The sequence below is a fragment of the Trachurus japonicus genome, chromosome 16 (assembly GCF_045865225.1).
Source record: "Trachurus japonicus isolate A0001 chromosome 16, Traja_1.0".
NCBI lineage: Eukaryota > Metazoa > Chordata > Actinopteri > Carangiformes > Carangidae > Trachurus > Trachurus japonicus.
Window position 1 is genome coordinate 26,314,452 of NC_140922.1, and position 18,764 is coordinate 26,333,215.

General features: G+C 45.3%; 1 protein-coding gene across 2 annotated transcripts in view; it reads left to right on the top strand.

Moving 5' to 3' along the window:
- Positions 1-18,760, top strand: part of zfpm2a (zinc finger protein, FOG family member 2a) — a 117,381-nt gene extending 98,621 nt beyond the window's left edge. For both annotated transcript variants that reach the window (XM_085802857.1, XM_085802858.1), the window contains exons 6-8: positions 14,532-14,738; positions 15,370-15,597; positions 15,946-18,760. In XM_085802857.1, the coding sequence (XP_085658983.1) occupies positions 14,532-14,738; positions 15,370-15,597; positions 15,946-18,533 (3,023 nt within the window). In that variant the 3' untranslated portion in view covers positions 18,534-18,760. The remainder of the gene's footprint in view (positions 1-14,531; positions 14,739-15,369; positions 15,598-15,945) is intronic.
- Positions 18,761-18,764: the final 4 nt, after the last annotated feature.

Consider the following 18,764-nt stretch of genomic DNA (forward strand, 5'->3'; position numbering starts at 1 on the left):
GCACTAACTGCGGCCCTCAGAGAGCTAATTAGAAACCCTTGTGCATAAACCTTGCTTGGAAGTTTGCTGTGGGCTGCACCAGCCCCAACCAAGGCAGGATCTGTGCTGCCTGCAAGATAATAAACAAAATTTGCATATAATGTCAACGTTTGGCATCCTTCAGCAGTGGCCTAGCCGCTCTTGTGGCAGCCTTTTGAAACACATCGATCAAAAAAGTTTGGGCAAAACGTCTGATCATTTACAGTCTTTTGTGCTTGTGTGTGTGTGAGAGAGATGTTTGCATTCATTGAGGCATTTTTCTATTAGGATTCTGGATGCTTAAATCCAGACTAATTATCACTCCCACCCTCCAGTGGTTTAAACTTGTGATTTGCAACAGATAAAAAGCCCCTCATAAGGCTTTCCCACAATACATATTTAGCTGTAGAGTAATTAAGCTGTATTAGACTTCATTCATACCTGCCAGAGTGTAATACCGCACTGTTACACAGTGACGCTTTCAATTAATGAAAACGTCTAAACCAGCATACATCTGGGATCACTATGCCGAGTCTAGCTCGACTGTATTTGTCATGCGCTGTAAGCCAACACAATTACACAGACCTAACATAGTAATTGCTACGTAACAGCGCTTACAATGGTATAAATGGAATTACCTTGACAGAAAGCCCTGGTAAGTCTAGTGGGAAATGGAGGATGGTGGTGGTGGTGGTGGTGTGGACGGTGGGGAGGGTGGAGGTGCAACCTTTTACCAAACTGTAAATCATGCTTCACTTTTAAGAGGTGGGAAAATAAATAATGTCTGAAAGTGCAATGATTTCAGTGATTTAAGGGAGCTTTTGAGAAGCGTATTACTAGAGGTGACAGCTTGTGGGAGATAGGCAGGTTGTGTTAAGAGGAAAGGATAAGAGGCTATGACATTATGTCTGCAGGGTTAAGGTGTCAGAGTCAAAGCGTGAACCACTATTACTGGATCAATACTTCTCAGTTTTGCACTTATCTCTGGGCCGATGGTTAGCAGCAGCTTTTCTGGATATACACGAGGACTAAATGCCACTACTGAGAGGGAGACTGCATACATGCCCCATTCTCTGCACCTGAAGAGGAGCATTGTAACGGGAAATGTTAAATATTTGAAGGTTTTTATATTTCCTTTTCTTTTTTTTTTTGAAGGAAAGGCTCAGTTCTCCACTGATTTTAAACAGATTCCCGAGCTCAGTGCAGGTTGAAAAGTACCTAACATTATTTCTTTTCATGACACACAATAGAAGAGTAGAGTAGGGTGTATTTGTATTAAACAGTCCTTTTTTTATTCTGGATGGGTGTCACAAAATGCATGAAGTCCAGCTGCTTAAAATGTTTCCTGGAGGAAAGTGAAGTCCATCCTTTACGCCTCAGGTATAAAAACAAAAAATTCTACTCATGTCATGTCTGCTCTCGCACAGGAAAAAGAAAAATAGTCACAGTGAGAAATGAGAAAACGTGTGTACTTTCAAGTCTTTCATTAAACTTTTGAAGCTCCCGAGTTAATCCTTGCTGTACATAGAACAAAAACTCAGCATTCAACAATTTAAAAAAGCTGAGAGAGAGAGAAGAGAGAAAGAGAGAGATGGGGTGGGGGGGGGTATGTGGAGGGAGGGGGGGGCTGGTCTGATCGCTACATATTCATATTCCTATGCAGGCGTTATCACTTAAAAGGCTTTCTAATTACAACAACAAGACAAAAACTCCTTGGATTCCTTCCAGACCCGCTAAATGATAAAATAAGCTTGCACTCTCTCTCCTTCTTAATCTCTGCAAAGCACCTTGGAGCCTCATCTCCCAAATACAGGCGAATGAATGTGAAAATGCCATTTAGAGATGCAGGTGTGACATTTGATAAGAAACTTCTGGATTAAATATGTTCTGCTAATGAGGAACCCAGCTACCCCATCAGGGCAAACTATTGGTGGGATTGTGTGCGCGCTGATAACATTCCACACGCAAACATCCAAATTCATTATTAATAAACAGCCGCAGTCTCTCTATCACACAGAAAGTCTGGATCCTTCAGTGGAGAGACAGGGATGTTGCGTCTCATTAGGAGAGGCTAAGGAAAAGAAGGGGGAGGTACGGGCGGTGTATGTGGCAGGGTAGGGGTATCAACTGTTTTCATATTTAGCTGTTTGGGGCTTTTTTGGGGAGGGGGGAGAGAGACAATTTCAAAGGGTATGTTAATGGTGCATTGAATGTTGGAACAAAGGGGTTGAAAGTTCCAGGGGATCTGGCAGTGAATGTAATTCTCTGGCTATAGCTAATACGGAAAAGAGGGGATAGCAGACTAAGCCATTGGTGCAGTAGACTGGGAAGTCCCTGGCCCCAGCTTGACATTTATAACGATTTGGAGAAGATTAAAGCCGTATTACTGCTGTAGTCCATAATGTGGCTCTGTAATGAGGTGTGAGTGCATTACCGTCCTGTGGAAGTTAGCCGCTGTTTCAGACCTTTAAAGGAAAAGACACAGGGAGGGAGAGGGAGAGAGAGAGAGCGGCGTGAACACGGATACTTGACTGTATTGTGGTCATCTCCAGTGAAAGTCTCTGAGGCTGGGTGGGTGGGGTGTGGGAGTGGGTTGGTGGGAGGGAGGGAGTGAGGGAGGGGGGGCTGGAGTGAGAGAGGACTCCATGCAGCAGCCCTGCCAGAGAGGAAGCTGAGGCTGCCACTGTTGAAGACATGTCAGTCTAAACCAGCTTAGTTCAGCCAGCCAGCAAAGTGTCTCAGACTGACAGGCAGCACTTTGTTATTCGGACCAGTAACTGGAGGTCCATGTCTGCAGCCTGGAAATATTTTACATTCAAATAGCAATTAGAATTGGGGTTGTGTTATTTCAGGCACAGAATATGGCAGTGCACTTTTTTTATAAGGTGCATACAAACTAAAGAAAAAAAAAAAAGGCTTCAGGAATTCTGCCAGCACTCTGTGTTGACAATTATTATTTTGGCCTGGTGGCTTCATTTTTCTTTTTTTTCTTTTTTTTCTTTTTTTTTTTACAGTACATAGTAAAAAGGACAGTGGTGCCAATTCAAAAGCCAGCCACGGAAATGAATATTCTAAAAGGTGTTAAAAAATGCATGTGTTATCTGCAAAAATAAAAACACAGGTAATTCTGCGTTAGCGTGTGCAAATGAAGGTTGCAGGTGTCGTCCGTCCATTTAAACGCTCTTTATGATGTTAATTAGTTGTTAGCGTAATTTTCCAGCCTCCGCCATCAACCGTGAGAAGTTCAGAGACCTGCTGTTAACTGAGAGTCAATGCCATGGCACCATTTCAAGAGCTCCCAAACAGGACGGCCAGTGATAACGAACAGGTGATGGGGCCTGATGCCTATGGCAGCAGGATATTGCAAAGACAATTGAATTCGTAGGGAGAAATGAATCTTCTGGACAGCATATCAAATGTTAAAACAACACACATTGCATGCAATTTGCTTATGCAGGAGAGTGATAAAGTGTGCTTATTTAAAAGATAAACAAAGGGGGGATCTAGTGCAGTAAATTGTGCATGTGTGTTTATTCCCTATGAGCAACGCCAGAGGTTTATAGTCCCAGACACAGGCAGCCGTACTTTATGGCTCCTCTGTTTGTGTGATAGCAGTATTTATGATATTGGAATTTATGTCGTACTGTATTCACACTGTCTGTGTGCGAGTGGTGGTCTGTATTTAAATGTACTTAAGTAGATTTGGTGTTTGTCTTGTGTTTGAGCCTTTGAATAATGTCAGTTTTAGCGAGAGGTCAGATTCATTATCCCCCTCCATACTTCTTACAGGGATCCGGCCTCCCAAGGTTAAATTCAACATCCCAAGTTTTTTTTCTCGAGGAATGAAAGCCATTCGAGTAGAGGGGAGTTTCATCTCCTCAGCCCCTGCTCCAGCTAATCTTAACCCCTCGCAATAACATTTCCACTCCGCTTCCTCCAACTCCAGACATATTTGCTCTCTCTTGCTGCTTGTGTCCTGTTAAGATTTAAACAGCAAACATAAAATGCGGAAGATAACCTGCGAGAAAAAAAAAAGAAAAAAAAAACGCTTTGGAGAGACTTGACTCCGAACATTATTTTAAAGACCAGATCTGAGAGCTCCGGCGCAGCAGTCGGGAGCGATTATCTGCTGTGATCCCTCTCCGTTGCACCAAAGTCATTCATCTGCCGATCCTCCACCCCCCGCACACACACACACGCAGCCCTATGCAAAGACAGACCCCTAATCATGTCGACACCGTGTGTCAGTGCCGTGGATGAGCAAGGCCTAGAGATGAGAACGGCTCTGTAAACATGGGCAGGCAGCAGGGAGCTTCCCTCTCCCCCCACGCTGCTCGGAATAAGCAAACGGGAAGATTTAGGGATTTTGCCGGGGCCCAACTTTGTAGTATCGGCTCAGGGTCTTTTTCGACGTTTTCCGGGGTGCTGCCTATGGGATATTGTTCTTAGCTTATGAAGTGCCGCCCGCCCCTTATAAGCTGTGTGTCTTTTGTCAATAGCATTACAATTTTGGAGCTGAATCTTCCTTTTTTTCCCCCTGTCTGTACTCCCTTGGATTTAACTCTTCAGTATCTGCTCTGGCCCACATATTGTCCATATATTCTGTCATTGACCTTTGCTGTTGACCTCTAACATTCAGATAAACCAGCAGAATCTTTATGAGTAACTCCTATTATACTGCTCAGCCATTTTTCATTTGACCTCCACATTCATAGAAGTCAACTTTTTTTTTCCCCCCAGCACTCTCGATTATGAACTATCATGACAGACTAGTAAATCTAGTGTGAATCAACTGTGTGCATTCCATAAACAGGCTAATACAATTGGCTGTATCAAATGGGATGTATATTAACAACAGTCAACTGTGCTCTCTCTCCTGTCAGGATTCTATTATGGAGCATGCTCCCGCCCCTTGTTTTGATACAGCAGTAATTTAAAGACCGATCTTAATTGACTTATTTTTTCCGCATGTCTGTCGGAGCTTGTGCATGCACTGCAATAAGAGTCTTGTTTCTTTATTGGGCCACACACAATGTACTGAGTTCAATTTTACCATTCATAATGAATGCAGCCTCGCCATTCAGATGCAGCCATAAGCACACAGCAGATAAGAATTTAATTAAATGTAGATTAAAACCAAACAGGAAAACACACTGGCTGATAATTTTTTATCACGTCCCCTGGTCATATTTTTTTTCCCTCATACTTTCGACTTGTTCTTCCTTGGGCTACATCTTTTCAGCTTGCCAAAAGTGGCACAACACCTCACACATCTCACCGTGGCGCCGTGAGATTGTGTAAAATGCAAAACGAGGGGCGGTCACACGATTAATCAGAATCCTCGTGTCTGGGGAGGCGGGGGCTGGCGGAGGATTGCAGGAGGGGGTGGACCGGGTGTACAGGGGTGCGAGGAAGAAATTAGTTGCTTCATCCCAAATTTGCATCATATTCCAAAGGACAATCCCAGCACTGTAGGCAAGGGGAAACATATCTCGCTCTCTGCAGGAACAATTAAATATTTTCGACAATGCTGAATAAATGTCACCTTCAGTATCAAATTGTCCATACTTGCTAAACATGATGTTACAGTGAGTGCCTTGAAAGCACGCCCGAGCAAAGAGGAAAACCAGTATTTTGGATGTGGACCACAGCCTCAGCTTACATACTGTAACACACATTCATGAGCTGTACACCTCAGGCTCTAATTGTGTGTTGAACTCCACTGGGGTTGACAGGGAGCTGGAAACTACTGCAGCCTTGTCAGGGCTTCCCCACCACACCCAGTCCTCAGCCACATATTAAAGCCATTTATTTAAAAAAAAAAAAAAAAAAGAATAATAATAATAATAAGATTTGTACACAGCTAGAATTTCCAGTATTGTGTATTTTTATTATTATGAACAACTGACAGAAAGGCCTTCTCAAATATCAGGATGTAACTCCGGTACTAATACTGACGTATTTTCATTTTTTCCCCCCTTTTTGAAGAAATACATTAATTTCCCACCATCTGGTGTCCGTATCATGTAGCATATTTCACTTGCATCCAGCTTTTCTAACACTTTCAAACAGCTGTTGGCTGAGACAGTTACCTGAGTGACTTAAAAGACAGATCCTGCAGTTTTTTAATCAGAGGTGATGGTCTCGCCTTCTGCACACACACACAGATCCTCACTGATGTGCTCAGACTGGAAAACTACTAAATTGCATGATTATAAATTATAATATAGAAAGATTCCTGCTACGGTTACAACACCACGAATGCTGCTGTTGCATTTAGCAGAAAGGTTAGAAACATGGCCCTGGATACATGTTAGTGGACACGGTGCCATCCCTGCCACCTCCACAGCGGCCGACACCGGCGTGCCGCTGCCTGCCTGGCTGTTCCTGTGCCCGCCTGCCCACCGCGCTGGTGCTGCATCTCAGTTCCACTCTATTACCCTCACGCAGGCGATTGGCCTTTTCTGTGGGGAAAAGAGCAATTTCCTGTCGCAGTCTGTTTGATCAAGTGCTAAACCCTTGTGATCAATAGAGAGACAGATGTCGGCTCCAGATGGCCGCGTGGTGATACCTGGGGCAGCGCGGGGGCTTGCCAGGACGACAGAATGGCAATGAGCAAGGGCAGCGGCTGTGCTCCCGATGCACCAGCCACCGAGACACAATGTGACAAACGCAATTAGGCCTTTTAGCTGCAGATTATTTATTTCTCTTGCAAACCGACAGAAAATTTAATTAGCACATACTTTAAGCAATATGTAGAATTACAGGGGAGCAGAGACAGAGGGCATGCTGGGATGTTGCATCGGTGACTGGTGTGTTAATGTGTGTCAGAGAGAGAGAGAGTGTGTGTTTGTGTGTGTGTGTGTGTGTTTGTGTGTGTGTGTGTATGTATTCTTTCTGTGTGTTAGTGTGCTGTGAATACCAAATTAGCATAGTCGTAAATAAGGCACAGAGACACTTTGCAAATGAGACAAACGTGTGTTTTAAGGCACAAATCAATAAGTGTTCATGAAGAAAAACACATAACTTCATAAATTCCATCCCTCGTGACCAGATCAATAATGCTGAATTCTAAAGTGGATGACAGGTGCATCTCTCTGGCTCTCTGTCCTTCTGGAGAGGAAAAAAATAACTGCCAGCACCAGAAGGCCAAAATAGACCTTTCCAAAGAGGAGAGACAGAGGAGGAGAGAGGCTCCCATTTTTTAAACGGCAAGCATTTGCATTAGGGCTGGCATCCACCATACACCCCCACATACACACACACACACACACAGACAGACACACACATATACACCCACACACTTCAACACACACTCAGACTGGCCAGCCAGCCCATGTGGCGTAGGGCTGGAGCCATGTTGGAGGAACCACTGAGGCGCGTGGCAATGGCGCTCTGCTCTCTCCCAGGAAAACCGAGCTCGCCGCCGTTTGGCCCTCCGCCGTTCACCTGCTCCCGCCGAGGCATGATGGGTAGGGGGACACGGGCCATGGGGCCGCAGCTGGAAGGGAGGGAGGGGTAGGGTCTGCTGCAGTGCTCAACACAGCGGCGTCCTGTCACGAGGGGTCTTCTGGTCCCATTAGCAGGGCTTGGTCAGGACGGGCCCCCAACCAGCCTGCCGCCACAGCGGGGGCCACAGTAAACACATGTCGACTGGCCACAACCAGGACACAGGCAGCACTACCCGCAGAGAAGGCGAGCTAATAGAGTGCTCAATGGGACAAACCTGTCCAAATAAAGAATAAAGCAGAGCGGAGCGGAGAGGAGAGGAGAGGAGCCAGTCAGAGCTTCCCTTTAATAGTCTACTCCACTTTACTGTGGACAGGGAGGAGCTGACTGTGTGTGGCAGCTAATGAGGAGAGCAGCTTTGTACTGCAGGAATGTGTGGCTGGTATTGTCTCAGACTGACAGCACAGAGCTCATGTGTGTTACCTGCAGTATAGAAAGTGTAAGATGGGAGAATGAGAGTCGACTGCTTGTGAGAGGACATTCAATTTGTTTTGGAAAAATGAAGAAAAAAAAATGTCCTCTGTATTTTTTGTGCATCTTTAAAAAGGTCTGTTTAAACTTTAAATCATAAAATGCGAAGGAAAAAAAGGTTTATGTAAAAGTCATAATAAAACACTTGATATTTGGCGTGTTAATTATTCTTCCTTTGATTTAATAAATTTCATTAGAAAATAAATAAATTTGAAATTGAAATCTAAATCGTCACGCTCCATCATTGCTCTCTAACAGAGCAGAAATAGCTGCTAATTCACATTTCTATTTTTTTCCTCCCTCAAAAATTATTACAACACTATTACCAGGCAAACATCCCCCTGCCAGTGTCGTTCTCACTGTAATGAAAAAGCTGCACAAACCTCCAGAGACTAACCACAGAAACATCTTTTAATTTCAAAGTGAAACATTTCATTTTTACTCAGTAAAACATTTGCTGAATCACGTCACTGCTCCATTTTTTTTCTTTTTTTTTTGTCTTCAAACAATTGGTAAATGTGTGTTGAATGACATTGTTCCGTGTGCTGTGCTGCTTTTATGTCTTTGTTGCCTGTGAATGTATACTGTAGAGAGAGCGGCGTGTATGAGGCTCCCCTGGGAGGACTTTTTAATTTGTGGATTCTGACCCGCGTGCCATTCGCTCAAGGCCATCCATGAGCTCTCGGAACTGGCTATATCTGCAAAAACACTTGATGCTAAAATTAGTCTGGACACTGTAGTGCAAAAGGAGAGAAAACTGGGGGTTTGGGGGTGTCAGACGAGACAAGGCAAGTCAGGGCTCTGTAAACACATATTAACTGAACACTGTTTATTTCCCTGGAAAAGTGGGTTTTGTCTGCAACAATTCTGTAATTCCAGAAATAAATTATAAAACGTGTTAAAGAGCATTACGGCATTCTTGCTCACTGACATCACAGCAACACAGTAACAACAGACAAAAGACTATTAAACATAAGATTTAAAAAGGAAAAAAAAAATCATACAACATTTCAGCCCCACGTTTTGAAGCTCACTAAACAACATTTGCAGGTAAAGATCGAGTCAGAACGAACTCAGAAGAATACCTTTTGATCCAAATGCATTTCTCATGAGAGTAAGATCTGTAGCACCTACCTGCGAGGATGTATAGGCAGACTGGCGTCTGTGCTGCTCTGCCATGTCTGAGACGTCTCTGCATCATCACAGCAAAAAACATCCACCGGCTGCGGCTTGAGCATGAGAAGAGTGCCTCCTAGTGGCCTGGGAGAGAACAATGAGAAGGAGGAGGCAGAAGAGGAAGAGAGTGAAAGAGAGATAGAGAAGGGAGAGAGTCAATCTGTGTCACTGCCTTAGTGAAATAATAGTAGAGTCAGCTAATTCTAGTTTAGTGTACCGTCAATAATAGTAAGCTTGTTTGACCCTGTGAATGATGTTCCCGCTTGTGTCTAACTCAGCGTTTTCCTTTCTGCTGCCTGCTTGCTTCGGCTTGGGATTGTGACGGCAGCTTTGACAGCCATGAGTCATACTAATGTGCTCAACTCTGATGATCCAGAAACAGTCTAAATATTTACCAGTATTCATGAGGAGGATTTGTTTAGTGTGTGTCGCAGCACCGTCTGCTGTCAGGTGCAGATACAGATATTATTCATCCACATCCACGTTTTGTGATTAATATTTTCACAAGATCCTGGCAAGTTGACTGGGAAGTTGTTTTGTGTGTCATGTTGTAATTTACTCCTGTGTGATAAAGCTTTGTTTAAAAAAAAACAACAACAACAACAACAGAAAGAAACAATGTAAAGAACATGGTTAACAACATGCAGCTACTTGATATTCGTAGGTGCTTGTTCCCATTTGACCAGGAGGAGTTGGAGCTGATTTGAAGACAAGAAGAGTAGAGGTCTTTAATTACAACCCTCTCTGTGGCTTCAGGCACCACTGGCCTCACTTCACAATTAAGACCAGCAGTGTGTGCACACAGGCAATCTACAGAGATGACAACTTTAAGGGGCCAAGGAGAAAAAAAAGAGAAGTTTCCACATCAGCATCAGGGTTGACAAAGGGGGGAGGGGGGAATCAAATTACGCAGTGAAACTGGTGTCATGTATTTGAATCTGAGGGCTGTCAAGCTTGTAACATGTCCTCTCAAACTCTCCCATCTCACACAGTGCACCGTGATGCTTGATAATACGTGACCCCGTGATGCAATCAAGATATTGCCAATAGGCCAGTGTTAGTTTTCCCAGAAGCCCCATTCAACCCCTCCCCTAATATGTGGCTATGGTGCAGTGGGACTGTACTCCAGTGCTGTAATGGCCTCTGCAACGGTAATGTGTTTGGACAGATGGGAGAGGCAAGTGCTGATGTGCTTAACTACGCATTTTACAGCTAAACTATTAAAGAGTTGTGCTGTTTACACACCAACATTTGAATACCTGTCTTCAGGCCAGTTTAATTATCCGAGCCCTTCTGTTATTTCTGCTGCTTTGTTGTCTCTCAGCTTTTTTTGCACGAGGCATGAGAGATTTGTTTGCGGCTTCATTAAGATATGGTGGTGGTGGTAGCGGTTTGCAGGGAGCAAAAAAAAAAAAAAAGAAAATATTATTCCTGCTCAAGTATCTCATACTCTATTCTCCCAGCCTCCCCCATACATACACAGATACTGTACACACCCATTTTCTTATAAAGTCATTTAAAGTGAGAAAATTAAAAAATGCCCTGTGATGCCTGCCCTTTGAAATCTCTCAGGGCTTTAGGCAAAGGGGAGGGGACACACGCCCCGAGTCCCTGCGATTCATCCTGAGACGTTTGATTAGTTTATAAGTACTTATAGGGGGGAAAGGGTTTGCATTGTAATTTTGTTTCATGAATTCCTTCATATGTTCATCTTCAACTGCATGTTCAAATAAACCATTAATCAAAAGGAAGAGAGGGAAGAGAGGGAAGAGAGGGAAGAGAGGGAAGAGGGCATTTAGCCAGCAGAGCCATAGTCTCAGGGCCTCAATGAGCCGGTGGATATGGTATTGAGAGACTGTAGGAAGCAGTGGTTTTTAATTATCTGGACTACGTACAGGATGCCGTTTTTGATTGTTTTAATGAGGCAGCTGGCCTATTGTCTCCCCTTAATTCCTCCATTGTTTTTAGAATATGTCATAGTTCTTTATTCTTTTATCAGGTGCTCTGCAGGAGGATTTAGACAATAGCCTTCATTCCAACTGCATTGGCCACTGCACAAAGGCAGCTCACTGCAGACAGTTAGCAGGCAAACAAGTGCAAATCACAAGCTCCACTTTTCCCTGCCTTTCCCCCAGTTTCACGACTTAACGCTTCTGGTCTCTCATTCTAACTCTTGACCCTCTTCCTCCTTTCCTCCCTTCCCTCCTTCATGCAGATTGTGCCTTTGTCATAGGTGGCTCACCTGTGTTTCTGTGATTTGAATCACCTGTCGTTGAGCGAGCTGTCACAAGGAAACAGCCGTGACAAATCTTTCGAGAGAGCTCCTTCATGGAATATTGTTTTTGTCTTCTGCCCACCTGATGCCTCTGTGCAGCTGCTTTTTCTATGTCTATGCTCTGCATCTCCATATGTGCATGGAAATGACATGCTTGTGTGCAGTGTTTTGCACACACATATGCTCCTGCCTCCTGCATTTGTTTGCGGCCACAGAGTTAATCACATTTATTTGACTGTTTCAGTTTTACAGCCTCTGAAAGGAGAAACAGTCATCATTTCAGTGAATAGTCAAAAACAAATCATATATAGAGATATATAATACCCCCCCAAAAAACTGCTCTAAATCTGAGAGAAACAGTGATGACTTCTAATTCTGATGACAATTTAAGTGTAGTTTAAACCATAATCCTGCAGCCAGGGCACATGTATCTTACTACCCTGTCTTGGTTGAGTGACTGTAATAAGCAGAGTGCTGCCTCAGTGTTTTGTGTAGCTCAGTAAAACTGGGACATGCAGTCCTAAAACTCACTTCCAGCATTCTCACACACAACAGATGGATCTGTAGCATTCTTGGCTGAAGGGATGCAATCTGAGCGCATATTCTGCTGTCAGAATGCAGTGAAACATTTTCATCAGACTCCACATAATCTGCTCCATTTCAGATGCGGAGAGCATACAGTATCTTTGATTTGGATTGATCCAAAAAAACAAAAAAAAAAACACTGATTTTTATCAGTGTGTCGAGTGTTGGGGCCTAGTTCATAATTCTCTTTGTAAGCTGGGTGCGTCTGAACTGAGAGATCCATACAGAGGGAGAGAAAGTTTTGTGGCTGTGACTGCGATATATTCCCTGCCATTGTCAGTGGCAGTTTGTATCTACCTTGATGGTAACTTGGGCAGACAGTGGAGGGGAGTTTTGTTATTTTAATTAGGAGATAAAAATTCAAAGGGCCTCTCCAGGCAGTGTGTGGTATGACAGAATCAAAACGATGAAGTGGAGCGGCCTGAAGTGTGTGTCTCGTCACAGCAGATTGGCCGACAGATAGGCACTGCTCTTTAAAGTGGCGCTGACATGCACACTCTCAGGCAGGCGCACACACATACACACACACACATTTGTGGGGAGGAAGCCTGCATACAAGTGGGACTTTGAAAGATAGCATATTTTAATACCATTTCACTCCTTTGACACGTTTGTGCCGGTCTAATTTTCAGTGCTTCACCGGCAGATAGGAAGGGCTAGAAAGGTTTTAATCAAAACTGTGATGTGAAATCTGAAATATTCAATTTTGAATTGAAATAATGGGGCAATTCATTGTTGAAACTTAACAATGATTTATACTTACATGCCGTGGTTAAGTGTAAAGACATGGTGGCACTGTTTCCACCCCTTATTTTTTTTTCCACTCGCAGTAAATCCCCAGAAAAGTGAATTGTTTTCATACAGAGCTTCACTGAAGAACCTTCACCGCGTCTACAGGCTGGTTTTAAACCTGGTGATTCATAGGTTTTGTGTAAACATGAGTAATCAGTGATTCACATGTGTGGGGGCTTTGGAGCTCCGTCCCCCTGTCTTCACACCTCTCCTAAGGACTCTCTTTATTCCACATCAGCCAGGGCTCAAATCACATGTCCCCTCTCAGCCTGACACTCCGTCGGTATGTTTGCACATCTTTGAAAGCTAACAGCGTGCTTTAATTAATTGTCCAGCTTTCCTCAGAAACAATGTCCTAATTCTGCCATTTAGCGGGAGTGTATCATAGTTTGTTGTTATCTCCCCAGCCAGATTTCTGTAAATAGTCATATTAAAAACTTTAATCTCTTCAGTGGAAAATGAAGTGCAGCTGAAAAGCCTGTCATGTGCTGAGATAAATATTATCTAAGCTAAAACCTTCACTCTCTCCCTCTACCCCCCTTCATTCCTCCTGCCCCCTCCCCCTTTCTCTGACTTAATGAATATGTTCAGAAGATTTCAGAGGAATGCTTAATCCCAAAACACAACAATCTAATAATATGGAGGACCTGTCTCAGTGTTCTGGCTGACAACAGCACTGTAGGCTACAGTTTACCCCAGCTGAGGTTTGCCTTGCTTCTCGATATGAACATCAGTAGCAACAAAAGGCGTTTGAGTGACAGTATAAAGAAATACATTACCTTAAAAAGGTTCTGCCGAATGACAAACGCACACTTTCACATTTACCTTTATTCGTAGATTTGGTTTGACCATATTTTTTTTGTTGTTGTTTTTTTAGGAGGGGATTTGTCTAAGAGAGATATCCTGTTGCCATAACAATAAAAAGCAATAAAAAAATAAATCTGTAAATAGTAGAGAAAAAAAAGTGTCATTTAAAAAAATTGTGTCTTCAACAGTGTGTACAACCTATAGACTTCAGTGTGAAGAGATTTCAGTGTACACATAAAAAAAACAGTTGAAATCACGCTCTGTCAATTATCCATTGTAATTTGCACACTGATTTTGTTAAAGCATGTTGCTCTTGAATCCTCTAAATGTTATTTTTTCCGTTGACCTTCATTGTGCGAGCATCGCGGCAGGAATCTGAAAAAGTAAATAAGAAAACTAGAGGAACACTCGGTGGAGCCCAGACCTCCACTTCGGCCACTGTCAAAGACACAAACGAGACCTCAGAGAAAAAAAAATCTAAATCAAAGTAAATTATCCAGATCTGCGCAAAAACATAATGGGTTCTCCCATGATCCATTTCTCATAGCTCCACCAAGATTTGTACAAACAAGGGTTAAGCCTATTATTTTAAAATTCCCAGGACAATTCAGTACGTAGCATGAAATATATTTCCCATTTTGGAAACAATACATTTTTTCGCTTTCCGCCCTACCCCAGCATCCTGTATCGACTGCACACAGTTATGCAACACGCTATTGAAATACTGAGTCTTTGAGATGTTGTGCACACCATTCACCTCACATACAAATACCACTTCTTTGATTGCATAATGCCCTGACATTTCAGACTATACGGTTGCTCCTGTGTACATGCAGCGAAACCTTCTCTTCTCTCGCAGCAAGCCTTTAAATGTCTCCTCTATCTCTGTTTTGTCCAGGTGGCCAACTGTGGTGCACCACCACCAAGAACATGATGGAGGGCGAGGAGCTGGTGGCGTTCGCGGTGGACTTTGACTCCCGTCTGCAGGCAGTGAACCACATGTCTCTGAGTGAGGGCATGTACCCAGCCAGGCTGCTGGACAGCATCCAGCTCCTGCCGCAGCAGGCCGCAATGGCCTCCATCCTGCCCACTGCCATCGTCAACAGTGAGTGTCCACCACCACGCACAGGCGCACATGCAGGAGCTGGATGGAGACCTGCTTTTGTTTAGACACGCATGCTGTTGTTTTTTCTGTCTCACACACACACACACACACACACACACACACACCAGTGCACAGCCTGCACTCAGTCACCTGCTTAACAAGGAGCGTCGTCTCCGCCGGGCGTAGATTAACCCAGATGAGTCTCCGCACTGGAGATAAGAGCCATCGACCTTCAAGTTTTGGGTTCACATAAACACACTGAGGCTTGAACTAATGTGTTAATTGCAAAATACATGCCTCATGCAAATAGTGTGTTTGTTTACTTAGCGAGGGCTATCTGGGTTCAGCTCAACAGGGAGGCTTCTGTAAGCAGATGGTCCAGTGTTCTTGTTTGCCCTTGAGAAAGGGCACCAACCCAGTGGTAGAAACACAGCGATATGCAGCAGCTGAGGATTTGGTTGGAAAAGCCTTTTAACACAGGCTTTGAGAGTCAGAACTGTAGAAGTATAGAAGAGGGGTATGTGTGTATGCATGTGTGCACACTCTTTATCTTTATACTTATGCATAAATATGAAATTACTGTTTGTATCCAGATATCTCATCCCCTTTGTTCCTTTCTGTCTCCCTCCAGAGGACATTTTCCCCTGCAAGGCGTGCGGAATCTGGTTTCGGAGTGAGAGGAACCTGCAGGCCCATCTGATGTACTATTGCAGTGGGCGACAGAGGGAGCCAGAGACGGTAGTGGAGGACAGCGACACCGGACCCCACCAGACCCCGAGTATCTGTCCCTTCCCACAGTGCAACAAGAGCTTCTCTGGAGCGAGGGCCCTGGAAATGCACTTGAGCACCTCACACAGTGGTGAGTGACAATGTCATGGCTTTAACACAACAGATTTAAGTGTTTTGTTAATATTACAGGTCTTTGAGAAGGCTACTTTCAATCCGTTTTTAAAGAAGGAGGGTCTTAGTGTTGTTTAGGGGAAAAAAAGATGCAGGTTTGGAGAAATGACTGTCGTTTCTTTTCAGAAATATACATATCCTGCTGTCAGCTATCATAGTTGACAGTTTATCCTTGAGCAAGAAAAAATCTAGTGGATGGGAATAAGCTTGGCATAATGCATGAGCGTTTGATGGTTTCCACAGTTAACTCTAAAGGAGAAGTGGGAGGCGAGATTCTGAGCATTTCTCCCTTTTATCTCCTTCACAGGTGTCAAAATGGAAGAGAGCCTCCCTCCTGGCACCAGCTTGAAATGCACAATCTGTAACTACACGGCAGATTCTCTTATTACATTCCAGCATCACATCATGTCTCACCTGTCACAGGCGGCCTTCAGATGCAATCACTGCCATATCAGCTTCCAGAGCCACAGGGAACTCTTACAGCATCAGGACTTACATGGGCACGGCAGCAAACTTCACAGGGAAGGCGACGGCAGCGAGCATTCCCCCAGGGGGCCTGAGGAAAGCCTCCAGCAGCAGCAGCAGCAGGCCCGCGCTGAGCTGGCCAACAGGAAGGATGCTCTGCTGGGAAGTCCCAAAGGGGCCCTCAACAAGGAGACCAGCACAGACGGAGAGGCTGACAAGGCTGAGAAGAAGCCCATGCTGTCGGTTCAGAAGGGAGAGGCGCACCCAGGCAGTAAAGCCAGTTTCTCTTACACAAGGATCAAGTCTGAGCCCTCCAGCCCCCGGCTGGCCTCCTCCCCCGTGCAGCATAACATGCCTACATTTCCCATGGGCCCCTTCTTGTCTCAGTTTGCTTTCTCCCAAGACATTTCAGTAGTCCCGCAGGCTTCTGAGATTCTGGCTAAAATGTCAGAGCTAGTTCACCGGAGGCTGCGCCATGGAGGGAACAGCTACCCCCCTGTCATCTACAGTCCTCTTATGCCCAAAGGGGCCACCTGTTTCGAATGCAATATCACCTTCAGCAACCTGGACAACTATTTGGTCCACAAAAAGCACTACTGTAACAGTCGCTGGCAGCACATGGCAAAGTCTCCCGACTTCTCCGCCCTCTCAGATAAGGTCCCTGAGGCGGTGAGCCCCAACAGTGGTCACAGTTCTGTTAGCATGTTGGCTAGCTGCCACCCCACAGAGGCCGACAGCCACCTCATGCAGTCTGCCTGTCTGAACTCCAATGTCTTGGACATGATCAATGCTGGGGCGAAAGGGCCTGAGAAAGATCTACCTGGACAAGTGAAGAAGGTTTCGACCCCGACTGGGGCTGAGGAGCGGCTGAACGGCAAACAGATGGAGGGGAAAAGCCCCAGTACAGGTTTAGTGGAAAGTGACAATGATCCAAACAAGACAACCTGCGAAGCCTGTAACATCACCTTCAGTCGTCACGAGACCTTCATGGTCCACAAGCAGTACTACTGCGCCACTCGTCACGATCCCCCCATGAAACGTATGTCCACCAACAAGGTGCCGTCCATGCAGAGAACCATGAGGACCCGTAAGCGCAGGAAGATGTACGAGATGTGTCTCCCAGACCAGGACCACCAGAGGCCCCCTATGGGTCAGCCGGGCTTCCTCGGAGTTCCTCCTATGAACCCTTGTACATCCCAGGAAGCTGTAGAGAGCCTGGCCGACCGCTTCCACCCCCGCTGTGACATCTTCCCAGGTATGGTACCCAAACACCTGGAGGCCTCTCTGACTGTCACTAAACCAATTCTGGCTCCTAAATGCAATACTGTGGAGCAGCAGGAGCTGGACGCCCCCATTGATCTCAGCAAAAAGTGTTCGCCAGTCCCCGACAAGACATGTAGCTCTCCTAAAAGACTGTTGGACTATCATGAATGTGCAGTGTGCAAGATAAGTTTTAACAAAGTGGAGAACTACCTGGCGCACAAACAGAACTTTTGCCCCGCAACAGCCGCCGCCGCCGCCGCTGCCGCTGCTGCTGCTCAGCAACAACAGCAACAACAACAGCCACAGCAGCAGCAACAACACAATGAGACTGGCAGTCTGGAGCCAGGCATGTTCCCAGATGTGAAGAGTGAAGGCAATAACAACCCCGATGATGTCTACGATAAGAGCCCAGGCAAATGTGAGAAGAATGGCAATGGGAAGGTTATGGTGCAGAATGGAGGCATGTTCCCCCCTCACCTGGGGCCTGTGCCGGCACTCAAGCCTTTTGCTGAGCCCCAGCTCATCCCATCAAAAGATGAGAACAAGAATATGTTTCTGCCCCACTGCCTTTATCCCGGAGCAATAAAGAAGGTGAAAGGTCCTGAGCAAATATCACCGTATTTTGGGATAAAGCCGACCGATTATGTGACTGGGGGACCGGTGATGCAGGGAGAGGCCAGTGAACAAGAGCAGAGCGTAAATGGGGGAGGAGGAGGAGGAGGTGCAGGTGGTGGAGGAGGAGAGACGGGAACAACCAGAGACCAGGCCCAGCAGCCTGCTGCTAATGGCTGCCCCCACCCTGGCAAGGAGCCCCTTCCCTTACTGCCCAAAAACCGGGGCATGGTTATCGTCAATGGGGGGCATAAGTCCGAGGAGCGTTCAGGCACAGCTCCGCCGCAGCAGGAGAACCAGCCCCAGCCAGACAGCCAGCCCCCCAATCCCTCACCTACGTGGGCCACCGAGAACCAGGCCGACTCCAACGAGAACCTGTCGCCTTCCTCCAAGTCCCCAAACGAGGAGGCGCCGCCCACGGCCACTAAAGGCGTGAACGGCTCTGGAAGTGGCAAGTACTGCCGCCTCTGTGATATCCAGTTCAACAACCTGTCAAACTTTATTACCCATAAGAAGTTTTACTGTTCATCACATGCTGCGGAGCATGTAAAATAAGTCAGAGGAATAAGACATGTTCTTCTCCTCCCTCCCGCACCCCCACACCCACCCCCCGACTTTTAACCCTTTTTTCTCCTTTGTTTTGGTACACTGTTGTGTCTGGAATAGTGCATCACGCAGTGCTAAACGCTGCTTGTGGACAATCAAGAGAAGCTTCTTCTTTCATCGTTTTAACACTTAAAAATGCAAAACCATTGGTTAAAAAAGAAAAAGAAAAAGAAAAATGAA